The following is a 13536-nucleotide window of genomic DNA, read 5'->3' as shown; positions in this document are numbered from 1 at the left end:
AATGGAACCAAATTTTTTTACAAGTCATTTTGGGACATTTCTTTTGGTCCGTTCGTCGTGAAATTTACACACAATGGAAAGAGCTTTAGACATTTTCAGATTATTCTAAAGACTGAAAAACGACAAAAATGGAGATGCAAGGTTTTGTAGTAGCGATATATTATGGTTTATATATCATTATACATATGTAATGGTTCTAGGAATGTGCTTGGACACTTAAATACTTGGTTAAGGGCCCGTTTTTGGATGCTAAAGTCCCTTTTCTGATGTTTAACTCTCAGAAAAGTCACATATTTCACATTTAAAGTGTGTTTATTCACATGTGAAATTCATGTGACTTGCTATGTTTCATTATGGAAAGACAGAAAAAAGTACAGGCTAACGATGCAGTGAAACGCTAATGTCACATTATTTTACAGGACTATAAGATGTGGCGATTTTGTTGGTCTATACAAGTAAATATACATATTATTTTAAACAAGTGCCTTAACGTGAGCGCATTGACAAGAACACGTTATGGAGAAGCCAGAGTTAGCACAACTGGAACGATATTAGCGCTAACTAGGCTAACTGCCCTAGCTGATGTTAGCTAGCTCCAGACCGACCACTTCAAAACATGGTTCTTCAAGGGTTCCGCATAGAACAGTTGGATGCGTAAACAGTTCTTTGGAGACTGTGCTGTATTCACCTTTTTGAAACGGGTTCTTCTATTGTGACGACGTCAGGCTTGTAATGGTAGAAGAACCCTTTTTGGTGCTATAAAGAACCATCATGCAAATAACCATTCACACGCGGTTCTGTATAGAACGTATGGTTCTAAACACAGCTGTTACCTTTACTTAAGAACCCTCGAAGAAGCATCTTTATTAAGTGTGTAGCCTAAGTGAAAAGACCACTGTGTGTTAGCTCATTAGCCCATCAATCATTAGCCTGAATTGCTGTTAACGCTTTATTTGTTTATTAACTTTTAAATATCAAAATTAGTCAAACCACTCATGCCACACGGTGTCAGAAACCACATTTGAGACATATTTAACAGCTCAACAGGGTTTCAAGCAAGACTGCGATGGTTTAGGCATGCTAGTAGCATCATGCTAATTGATGACATGCTAATTACATTACTCGTTGGCTACATTAGCCTCGTAGCTCCAGTGCAAAACTAAACAAGCGAACTTCAGACACCGAACATGCCTCGCACGATCGATATGTTTGGAAGAAGTGGGAAAACTGATTCAGTTCGATTGTTTTCTTGTTTCTTTACCAACCTGTTGCTTTTACGTGAAGCTCTGTTTCCTCCATGTCGTGTCAATGTCTCTGATTTTCTTTCTCTTTTATTTTGTTTGCAGGTGGTGGCCGTGGTTATGGACCTCCTGACTGACCTGCTGATCCTGCAGGACCTGCTGGATGCTGCCAGTAAGCGCGGAGTGGCCGTTTACCTGCTGTTGGAGGAGCAAGGTCTGCCGCACTTCCTGGACATGTGCAGTCGCCTGCAGATCTCTGCCCAGCACCTACGGGTGAGCAAACCGACCGCGAGGAAGCAGCAGAAAGTTTCTGCGGGAAACCTTTTAATGTTCATTCTTTAATTTGGATGTAGAGAAATGACAGCGCTCCAAAAAGTATTTTTGCCCTGAAGGGACGTGGTGTATTTTTTATTTTATTAGGTGAGCACCTGATACTGTGTGGTGCGCACCCAATACCATCAGGTGAGCACTCGATACTAACAGGTGTTCATCTGATTCTATGAAGTGATCTCCCAATACTATTTGGAGAGCACCCGATACTATTAGGTGTTCACTCAATACTATTAAGTGAGCACCAGATACTATGTGGCAAACACCCACTACCATGTGGTGAATACCCGATATTATTTGGCGAGCACCGCATACCATTAGGTGAGCACCCGATCCTATATGGTGAGCAATAGATGCAATGTGAGCGCCTGTTACTATTTAGTGAACATCTGTTACTATTTAGTGAGCACCCAATTCTTTTTGGTGAGCGCCCATCCCTATTTGGTGAGCACCTGTTACTATTTAGTGAGCACCCAATACTTTTTGGTGGGCACCCGATAATGCCAGGTGAGCTCTCTGTACTATGTGGTGCGCACAAGATTTTTACCCAATAAATAAATAAATAAATAAATAAATAAATAATACTGCATCTCTTTTCACCTAAAAAAAACCCACCATGTCCCTTTAGGGGCTCCGTACATTGATTGATGTTCTTGACAGTCATGACTGTAAAAACAACAATGACATCATCAAATTCAAACTGTAAAAATATCTCATCTACTTACAAACAAAACATGTGGCCTGTATTGAAACTTTGGAATCCAGTAGTTTCAATGAACTTCAATGAATAGAAAGAGTCAGTACCTGGTTATATCAGAAGAATCAGAATCAGAAGAAGTTTTATTGCCATTGTCAATGAACAGGATTCACAGACTAGGAATTTGCTTCGGCATGACATAAAAACGGTGCAACATAAAAAGAAGTAGTAATAGGCATGCAAAATTAAGTCCACATAAATAAATACTCTATGCAAATATATAGATAGAAGTACCCGAACGCCAGGGCAGCCGTACGTGGTGCCATCTTGGACAATGTTGTGAAGAATACTGCAGGGTTTTCATTTGCAGTTTGTAGCTGAGCCTGTAAAGAAGTGGAAAGATGAGAAACGGGAAATGGGAGCATTTCGTTAAAAATAGCAGAGGAAAAGAAACTTTTCAGTTTTGGACTCCCTCGACCTTGAGCTATGTGGGAAATGAGCTTAGAAAATAAGCGTTATCAAGATATCAGCCTGGGCATATTCTGTTGAAACACAACACAGTGTCTTATCAGGTCAGAGCCAGACAAGAATCAGTCCATTTGGTCACACTAAACAGACCTGCTACCCGGCAAAAGTCCCAGCTCTTCAAACGGTTTTTAACACAGATGAGCTCGCTGCCCTCGCTGTTTCGAAAACGATACCGAACACATGAGAGTTTGTGCCAAAATTAGTGACCTTAAAAATAAAGCCAAAACACACCTTCCTGTGATGTTAGCAGTCTTCAGCACTCAAAGCGTCTTTGGGCCAGAAGAGTTTTAACGTGTGCTTCTACCAGTAGTTTCAGAAAACTGTCAAGCATTATTTTAAACCAATGTCTATGATGAACACATTATTAAGTGTTGCAGTGACAGAACAGATCAGATTACATAGCGTGATGTAATTAGATTGGCAGGAAGTAGTGGTCTCATGTGAGGAGCAGGGGTTACAACCCAAATGTTACGAAAAGCCGTTCCTTTTAACAAAAATCAAACCACCTTGCGATCCACAACATTTTAGGCCCATTTAACCATCTCCGCTGTAAATATGTCTCAGTGTGTGCTGATGCCCTCGTATACACTAAAAAATATAACCTAAACTAAAAATCAACTTTCTTTGCTCTGCTCTAAGCTTCAGCTCAGCTATAGATGCTTTTCTCACATCTCTGGCAGGAAACTTTTCCACAAAAGTAGAACAGTTTCTTGTAAAATGTCTCTCGACGTTTATTTTTTTCCGAGGCTGAAGTCGCTTCTTATTCACCAGCTTCCTGTTAGGTGGAACGGGAAAATTCAAACAAAAAGCTGGCGAATGAGGAGCTGACTTATTCTGCAACCTCAAATCATATGAAACAACAGCATGGATCAGATCAATACAGAAATAGAGGTAGAATTGCAAATAAAAGCTACATAAAAGATATGTTTCTTGAGATTATGTGCTGAGCTTGACTGCCTAACAAAGGTTCTGTTTTCTGCATTTAACGGAAGGTATCTACAGTTCTAAGAAATGTTGGAACGAAAACAGAAAGTCAGTGAGGTATGTAGGCGCTTTTGAACTTTTGAAGACCAGCGGCAAAAATAAACAGGCTGTCAGTGCAACATTTACGTGTCATAAGCATAGCTGTGAAAACCGTTATCATGTTTCAAAGAGAAAAGCAAAGGCCCTAAAACTGAACCTTGTGGGACTCCACAAGAACTATTGCACTTTCCTCTCGCTCACATTCCCACTTCCACTTTTTTTTTTTTTCTTTCCAATTTATTGTTTTGTCTTCCTCCACTTTTACCCCTACATGTGTTCCATTTGCACTCTGGCTTGTTTTCTGTCAGCGAAAGAAGCTAATACCTCAGAGTTTTAGTTACCTCCGTGTCTCCTGTGTACACTTGTAACCATGTGCGCAGAATATTCCTGAAGCCTGGCCTACAAAACTCTGATCCGCCCTAACGTGGTGTGCCAGTGCCAGCTCACCCCGAAGACTCTGAAACTGCACTTTTCAACAGAGTCACCACATCATGGCGCACGAACATGCTCCTGTTGTGTTATTTGTCGCCACAGCGCCCGAGATCTAAGAGCGAAAGCAGCTCAGTCTGATTCTAGCAGAGCGATGGAAAAGACTTAGTAGGATTTGTGAATCTTTTGTTCTTTCGTTACGTCCCACTGCCCTGCTCTTGCGCTCTTTCTTTTCCTAATCTCTCACCATCCCTCCCTGTCTTGCAGTCTCACATTTGCTACTTTTTTCACTTTATACTTGCTGTTTTCTTCCACCTTGTCCCCCCACGTGTTTTCCATTTTCACTCGGGCTTGTTTTCTCCGCACTCGCTCGAGTTGCTAATGTAACAGCCACACCTCTCTGTGTGTGTCTAAGGCCTTTACGTCAACTTGTCTCTTAACAGCTTTTCCCTGGATGTTTGCTTAAGAGAGGACTTTTGTATGAATGTATCACACCTACATTTCAAACTTAGTGCTTCTCTTGTCTTCAGTTTACTTCACCATTAAATTTTATGGTGTGTGACATTGCAAATGAACCCTTAGAAGTTGTGCGTTATTACTGTCACTTTGCTATAGTGCAGTGCTTGCGATGGGCCAAGTGCCAAAAAAGCAAAATGCACAAATAAAGAATTTAGGCAGGTTTCAAACAGACTTTTCAAAAATGTATTTTATATCATTACACTGCAGTTTTTCTTTACTGAAATACTTCAAAGGACAATAAGAGTTTTACAAGATGTATATAGTATGAAATATGTTTGCTCTCTCATTGAGAGAAGGGCCAAATCAAATATCCTCTCGGGCCGACTTTGGCCCATGGGCAACACTTTGGGCATCCCTGTGCTATAGTATTTAAATATACTTACACTGTTATAATGTAAACGTATTTACCATGGGGTTACGCAGTGAATTACATTCACATTCTGTATCAACAGGCTGACAAAAACAAGGAGGGTTTATTGCAAAAGAAGATTGTACATATAGTTTTTAATCAAATCAAATCAAATCAAATTTATTTGTATAGCGCTTTTTACAACGGATGTTGTCACAAAGCAGCTTTACAGAATTTCAGAAAAGACAAAGTTTCCACAGGACTGAAAGAATGTACAGAATGTACAGAAACCCCCCAGTGGGCAAGCCGGGGGCAACAGTGGCAAGGAAAAACTCCCTCAGAACTGAGGAAGAAACCTTGGGAGGAACCAGGCTCACCAGGGGGGACCCATCCTCCTCTGGTCAAACTACCTACAAGTGATTATACTACTAATATTATCAGCAGTAATATTGATATTGGGAATATCTAGGAGTCTATGAGAACATCAGCGTAGGGTGGGCAGCTCATCCAAGGTAGTTGGTGGTAGCTGGGGCGTGGGCAGCTGGTCTGAAGTGGGTAGCAGGAGTGCTCGGCAGTCAGTCGTCCTTCAGTGTCCAGCCGGACATGTGGGCGGTTGTATACTCGGGAAAAAAAAGCAGGTAAATGGAATTAGTTTTATTCTATCCGTTTGTACATAAACAGGGAATGTAAACATTTACAGGGTGTGGCTAACGACTCCGGCAGATCTGACTCAATCAAGTTCAAATCATAATAAAATATTTTACTTTCCTCTTATAAATGGGGCAGTCGTGGGCTGGAGGTTAGGGATCTGGCCCTGTGACCGGAAGGTTGCCGGTTCGATCCCCAGGGCCGACAGTCCATGACTGAGGTGTCCTTGAGTAAGACACCTAACCCCCAACTGCTCCCCGGGCGCCGTGGATAGGGCTGCCCACCGCTCCGGGCAAGTATGCTCACTGCCCCCTAGTGTGTGTGTGTTCACTAGTGTGCGGAGGTGGAATTTCCCCGGTTGTGGGATCAAAAAAGTATCACTTACTTACTTACTAAATGCAAATGTGGTATGAATTGAAAGTTTACCATCTGCACTTTCCAAAGTTGTCTACAAGTCAGAAATGCGTCATATGAATCTGATAATTCTTCTCTGTTCGTCAGTGGTAATGGCAGCTTCTAAGGCCTATGACAGTGCAGGCATAACATGTTTCTGACTCTCTCTTCTCTCTGATGCAGAACCTGCGGGTACGGACAGTGAGGGGCTCTGGTTTGGCTCTGTCGATGGGAAGGCTTCCAGGAGCCCTGTGCTCTAAGTACATGCTAGTTGATGGAGAAAAGGTCATGTTTGGATCATATAGGTCAGTGACTGATGGATTTCAATAACAGTGGTAGTTTGTGTAAATTAGTTTATTACTAGTATAATATATCCAATAGACAACTACTGTATATTCAGTAGTAGAATAATATATACACTAGTACATTAATATATCCAATAGTACAATAAAATATTCAGTAGTCAACCAGTATGTCCACTGTCAACTAATAAACACACTAGTTGCTTAATATACCCAGGAGTGTACTAATATATCCACTAACGTGTGTCTGTAGAATGCGTGAGGTATATGTACTCGGAGCGTGAAATTGTCCAAAATCTCTTGGTCTTGAAGCATTAAGAGTTCCTTTCAAGGGGCCGAGCCCAACTCCTGAAAAACAACCCCGCACCATAATACCCCCTCCACCAAACCTTACACTTGGCACAATGCAGTCAGACAAGTATCGTCTCCTGGCAACCCCCAAACCCAGACTCATCCATCAGATTGCCAGATGGAGAAGCGTGATTGGTCACTCCAGAGAACACATCTCCACTGCTCTAGTGTCCAGTGGGGCGCTTTACACCACTGCATTCCATGCTTTGCATTGCGCTCGGCCATGGAAACCCATTCCATGAAGCTCTCTACGCTGTCCTTGAGCTGATCTGAAGGCCACATGAAGTTTGGAGGTCTGTAGTGATTGACTCTGCAGAAAGTTGGTGACCTCTGCGCACTATGCCCCTCAGCATCCGCTGACCCTGCTCTGTCATTTTACATGGCCGACCACTTCGTGGCTGAGTTGCTGTCATTCCCAATCGCTTCCACTTTGTTATAATCCCACTGACAGTTGACTGTGGAATATTTAGTAGTGAGGAAATTTCACGACTGGACTTGTTGCACAGGTGGCGTTGTATCATGGTACTATGCTGGAATTCATATATATATATATATATACACTACCGTTCAAAAGTTTGGGGTCACCCAAACAATTTTGTGTTTTCCATGAAAAGTCACACTTATTCACTACCATACGTTGTGAAATGAATAGAAAATAGAGTCAAGACATTGACAAGGTTAGAAATAATGATTTGTATTTGAAATAACATTGTTTTTACATCAAACTTTGCTTTCGTCAAAGAATCCTCCATTTGCAGCAATTACAGCATTGCACACCTTTGGCATTCTAGCTGTTAATTTGTTGAGGTAAGCTGGAGAAATTGCACCCCACGCTTCTAGAAGCAGCTCCCACAAGTTGGATTGGTTGGATGGGCACTTCTGGCGTACCATACGGTCAAGCTGCTCCCACAACAGCTCAATGGGGTTCAGATCTGGTGACTGCGCTGGCCACTCCATTACCGATAGAATACCAGCTGCCTGCTTCTGCTGTAAATAGTTCTTGCACAATTTGGAGGTGTGTTTAGGGTCATTGTCCTGTTGTAGGATGAAATTGGCTCCAATCAAGCGCTGTCCACTGGGTATGGCATGGCGTTGCAAAATGGAGTGATAGCCTTCCTTATTCGGAATCCCTTTGACCTTGTACAAATCTCCCACCTTACCAGCACCAAAGCAACCCCAGACCATCACATTACCTCCACCATGCTTAACAGATGGCGTCAGGCACTCTTCCAGCATCTTTTCATTTGTTCTGCGTCTCACAAACGTTCTTCTTTGTGATCCAAACACCTCAAACTTGGATTCATCCATCCACAACACTTTTTTCCAGTCTTCCTCTGTCCAATGTCTGTGTTCTTTTGCCCATCTTAATCTTTTTCTTTTATTGGCCAGTCTCAGATATGGCTTTTTCTTTGCCACTCTGCCCTGAAGCCCAAAATCCCGCAGCCGCCTCTTCACTGTAGATGTTGACACTGGTGTTTTGCGGGTACTATTTAATGAAGAAGCCAGTTGGGGACCTGTGAGGCGTCTGTTTCTCAGACTAGAGACTCTAATGTGCTTATCTTCTTGCTTAGTTGTGCAACGCGGCCTCCCACTTCTTTTTCTACTCTGGTTAGAGCCTGTTTGTGCTGTCCTCTGAAGGGAGTAGTACACACCGTTGTAGGAAATCTTCAATTTCTTAGCAATTTCTCGCATGGAATAGCCTTCATTTCTAAGAACAAGAATAGACTGTCGAGTTTCAGATGAAAGTTCTCTTTTTCTGTCCATTTTGAGCGTTTAATTGACCCCACAAATGTGATGCTCCAGAAACTCAATCTGCTCAAAGGAAGGTCAGTTTTGTAGCTTCTGTAATGAGCTAGACTGTTTTCAGATGTGTGAACATGATTGCACAAGGGTTTTCTAATCATCAATTAGCCTTCTGAGCCAATGAGCAAACACATTGTACCATTAGAACACTGGAGTGATAGTTGCTGGAAATGGGCCTCTATACACCTATGTAGATATTGCACCAAAAACCAGACATTTGCAGCTAGAATAGTCATTTACCACATTAGCAATGTATAAAGTGTATTTGTTTAAAGTTAGGACTAGTTTAAAGTTATCTTCATTGAAAAGTACAGTGCTTTTCCTTCAAAAATAAGGACATTTCAATGTGACCCCAAACTTTTGAACGGTAGTGTGTATATATATATATATATATATATATATATATATATATATATATATATATATATATAGAGAGAGAGAGAGAGAGAGAGAGAGCTAACATATCTCTACAATAGTATCCATCAGCATACTAATATACAGTATATACTATATTCAGTATTGATTACTAATAGATTTATTAGCAGCTCAAAATAAAGCCAGTAGGTCGCATCATACTAATACAATATTTTTTGACTTTTGGCTTGAAAACTGTAGTTGTTTTTTCTTTAGGTATGGTAAATGATGATTTGATGATTGGTTGAATACATTTTGCATAATTAGTCTAGTAAACAGTCTAATTAGACTAATAAAAAAATAGTTGTGCATTGATTGTCACATGTTTTCATTCCTTTATCCGTTTGTTCATCCATCCAATCATTGCTTTCCCTGTTACACTCTTCCATACAGCTTTACATGGACTTCATCCCGGGTGAACCGTAACACTGTCACGGTCATGTCAGGCCAGGTCGTGGAATACTTTGACAATGACTTCAGAGAGCTGTATGCAGTGTCCGATAAAGTGGACCTGTACTATGAGTTCCACATTACTAAACCCCCGATGCCTGCTCCAGGGATAAAAGCCCCAGCTGCTCCCAGGCAACCTGCACTGCCCGTATCCAGCTCTCGCTTCCAAGTCTCTCTGGGAGACTCCAAACAAGTCAACCTGAAGGTTCCTGCACACAAATACCACAATCCTAAGTATGCTCTTGTAGTGGGCAACAGTCTTGGAATCACAGGATCTCTGCAAGATCTCTCCAAGCTTAAGGACTATGTTGGACAGAACCATATGGAGAAGTTACTCCACACCAGTGGGGGCAGTAATGAGCGTGTGGAAAGCAAACCCCCGCAATCACCTGTATCCCTTAAGGAGACAGATGAGAATAAAGGAGAAATAAAGAATCCTTTGCCTTTTGGTTTGAAAAAACAGCGTAGCTCTTTCCGGCTTTTCCTCAAAGGCAGGTCACCCAGTCAAAGCCCAGACTTAAGGACAGCAAATGATAGTACTGATTCTAAAATGACCAATCACAGCCCACCAAAACCTGTCAAAGACTTGGCCAATGCTTCTAAAGAAGCCAATCATTCTAAGGAGGCAAGTCATTCTAAGGCGGTGCCTTCAAGGATGGCCAGTCATGCTAAAGATCCTCCAAAGCTCGCTAACCATGCTAAGGAAGTGCCTTCAAAGATCGCTAACCATGCTAAGGAAGTGCCTCCAAAGATTGCTGATCATGCTAAGGAAGTGCCTTCAAGGATTGCGAGTCATGCTAAGGAAGTGCCTCCAAAGATCGCTAACCATGCTAAGGAAGTGCCTCCAACGATTGCTGATCATGCTAAGGAAGTGCCTTCAAGGATTGTGAGTCATGCTAAGGAAGTGCCTCCAAAGATCGCTGATCATGCAAAGGAAGTGCCTCCAAAGATCGCTACCCAGGCTAAAGAAGTGCCTCCAAAGATTGCTACCCAGGCTAAAGAAGTGCCTCCTAGGATCGCTACCCATGCTAAGGAAGCATCACCTGAGGACGCGTCCAAACACACACAGACTCCCTCTCCTTTACTTGAAGTCTCAGAGAGCGACAGCATGGCCGAACTGGACGACACATTCGTGATTATAGAAAAACCAAATGTGCTGAAGTTCAAAAACAAGTCAAAGTCGTCCAAACTAGGCCAAAGAAGCATGTCCCTGCAGACCATCAGCACAGGCGAGGAGGACGGTATGTCTCGTTGTTTATTTTGTGCCTTTCAGCTTATTATGCACTATGAATTAAAACTCTATTTCCATGACGTTGCCTCAGGGCAACAAACTCATTTTCCTCGTTTTACAATAATAACAAACATGTAAAGACAATGATAGTTAAAAATAAAGGGAAGGTTTTGAGTTAGTCAATACTTGGTCATACTATCTCTTATCATTAACATTCAGTGCCCATAGAACCAATGTATGGTTCTAAATAGAACCATTGCCTCTGCTGAAGAACTCTTGAAGAACCATCGTTCAGAGTGTAGCTTTACTGAACTGGGACAAACATTTTCATTTTATGAAGCGAGCCCTTTTTCTAGTAGCTGAAACATATTTGCTGGCAATGCCAACTCCGTTAACTCAGGTACAGTCAGCCTAACTTCAGCTCTGGTTGCAGCTTTTTAACCGAAAGTAACGATGCTAAACATGTGGTAGAAGAGGGGGTGTGGCTTTGCAGTGCAGTGCTGATATAGCCACACCCCCACAAATCTGAAACAGCGCTGTGGAGCTCGGAGATGGTGGAAGCGAACTTTTTCAGCGTTGGAATAAAACTGTTCAGTATCTCTAGAACTGCAAAACGTGATTATTATTACTCTGAATGTTTATTTAGAGGACTGGAAAATGGATAAAGACTGTTTGACAGTATGGCTGGTGCCCTTTGGCATAGAAACACCAAACAAAAGCCCATCTAACACCCTAGGCAGAGGTTCATATGTTAGCTGCAAGCAGATGCATTAACGGTGATACAACAATGCAATGCAATACAGTACAATATGTACTGTAAGAGCACTAGTTGTACCCATGTTTATATCGAAAAACAGTGTTTTTGCCATACCTGTATCATTCCACTCAGCAAATGAGGTAGCTAGAACTGAGATGAATGGCTACCATCTTAATGCACAGTTGAAATAGCTTTTTGTTAGAAAAGTTTCATGACCGAAAATGCTGTAATTTCACTGGAATTCACTCGAGTAAGTGGTTTCAGATTAAAGCAAATAAATTTGAAGGGCTTTATTGAACACTGGCACTCATCCGCATCCTCAACCAATAACCACTTCTCTGACTTGAAAATGGGTGCAGGTAGCAACACTACAGATCCAAACTGGAGGAAATGCTAACGTAAGCAGTGTCCGAACACAACGATTTAAACATTTCCTGCCCGCTGACTGTTAATAAACACATGGAAGGGAGATTGCATCATACACATTTGGTCATGAGAGTGTATTAGATGAAATGACTCTTTATACCATTGCATTTTTACTGTCCATTTTAGTTGAATTAGCCAGCATATTAACTGCTAGGTTAGCTGCTGGGCTGAGCACTGCTGCAACACTGCTGCCAGCCATGGCAATTATCTACACTTCTTTAGTGTGCAGCTCTGAGTGTTTTATTATCTGATATGACTGTGTTTAGTTTGTGTTTTTACTGTTCTTGGTGAGGTGATTAACTTTTGTTCTGCTAATCGCCAACCGTCCAGCATTGGTCACGCCTGTTCCGCAAGTTGACATGAACTGCAAATTTCCAGGGTGACTGCTGCTTCAAAAGGTTCATTTGTTCCCAGTTTAACTCCAGTACCTCATGGTGTGAGCTCTCTAGGAGCCCATTGAACAGGCGACTGTGAATGCCAGGTTACCTGAGCTTTTGTGACAATAAAGCGGTCTTTGTTTGTGACCCTCTTTTTGTGTCTGTCCAGGCTCCAGAGGGCGAAGGCGGAACCAGAAGAAGACTTGCATTCAGTCATGAGCGAACAAACCCACAGTAGAAGGTAGAAATATGAAGAATCTTAGCATCTTCCGAGAATTAGACACAAGGCCAGCTTGGACAGCTCGAGAAAACGGGCGATTTTGCACCGCTTGCGCAGAAAGCAAAGCAGAACGTTTTGTAGGACTGTCAGTTTTTTGCCTGTGCCTGCAAGATAACATCAGTGGAGTCAGTAATTTGACATGACTTTTCACTTCCGTAATGCCTCCTATCCCCTTCAGTATTGAAAATCAGAACACTCACGTTGGTGAGTCTGAAATATGAAATGTGAAATGTTAAACGTTAAATGGGTTTGGAGCTGAAGAAGCTTCCCTACAGAACGTTTGAAAGCTGAAGTCATGGCTTGGTGTTCATACGAGGAGTCGTAACCTTCTTAAGAATGGCACGGGGAAAGGCCCGACATGTGAATCGTCAGCTTTCCGTTTTGAAGCGAATGTGACAGAAATGTTCTTCCTCTGGTTCTTCACGCCAATGTCATTCTCCGGTTTCTAGAACATGCCCATATGGATCCAGTACAGTGTGGTGAAGCAAAGCACACGTCATGTGTGGATATTTAGTGCCACTGGTTGCTTTTACTGTAGTGAAGAAGCACTTAGAATGTTCTTTTTTGTCATTTAGTAACTACAGTCACTGGCCATTTTATTAGAAACACCTGGAAATTTTTGGGTGATGGACCTCTCTCAACCTAGCACTAACACCCTCATCCCAGCTCCACACAACTGCACATGATAACAGATGCACTTCAGTCTAGCTGTATGTCTATATAGTGGACCTATAAGTTAGGTGGAGCTCATAAAATGACCCCTTGATAATAGCAGATGATCCGTGTAATGTCAATGTGCAGATAGTTATATTTAAAATGTGTTTTGACTGTTTTTATAATTTTGTACTGAGGACAATTAAAATGACTTTTTAAGGCCTACATGTGTCTCAAAACCTGTGATTCATTTTCTCAGACCTGTGAATTTTTGTGATTCAGTGATTTGATGTAAAATTCGTGGTTCTAGAGTCAGAATTGTTCGCAGTGGTGG

At 41.9% G+C, this 13536-nt stretch overlaps 1 protein-coding gene across 1 annotated transcript in view; it reads left to right on the top strand.

Annotated features, from left to right (window-relative positions):
• The window catches only part of fam83fa (family with sequence similarity 83 member Fa), a 29080-nt gene extending 15653 nt beyond the window's left edge, over nucleotides 1–13427 (top strand). Inside the window, exons 2-5 of the mRNA XM_017713293.2 lie at nucleotides 1347–1514; nucleotides 6341–6462; nucleotides 9421–10718; nucleotides 12438–13427. Of these exons, the coding sequence (XP_017568782.2) occupies nucleotides 1347–1514; nucleotides 6341–6462; nucleotides 9421–10718; nucleotides 12438–12487 (1638 nt within the window). The 3' untranslated portion in view covers nucleotides 12488–13427. The remainder of the gene's footprint in view (nucleotides 1–1346; nucleotides 1515–6340; nucleotides 6463–9420; nucleotides 10719–12437) is intronic.
• Nucleotides 13428–13536: the final 109 nt, after the last annotated feature.

Source organism: Pygocentrus nattereri, chromosome 14 (genome assembly GCF_015220715.1).
Source record: "Pygocentrus nattereri isolate fPygNat1 chromosome 14, fPygNat1.pri, whole genome shotgun sequence".
In the NCBI taxonomy this organism is placed as follows: domain Eukaryota; kingdom Metazoa; phylum Chordata; class Actinopteri; order Characiformes; family Serrasalmidae; genus Pygocentrus; species Pygocentrus nattereri.
Note: the sequence above shows the minus strand (reverse complement) of the source record. Positions and strands in the feature narration are given on the sequence as shown.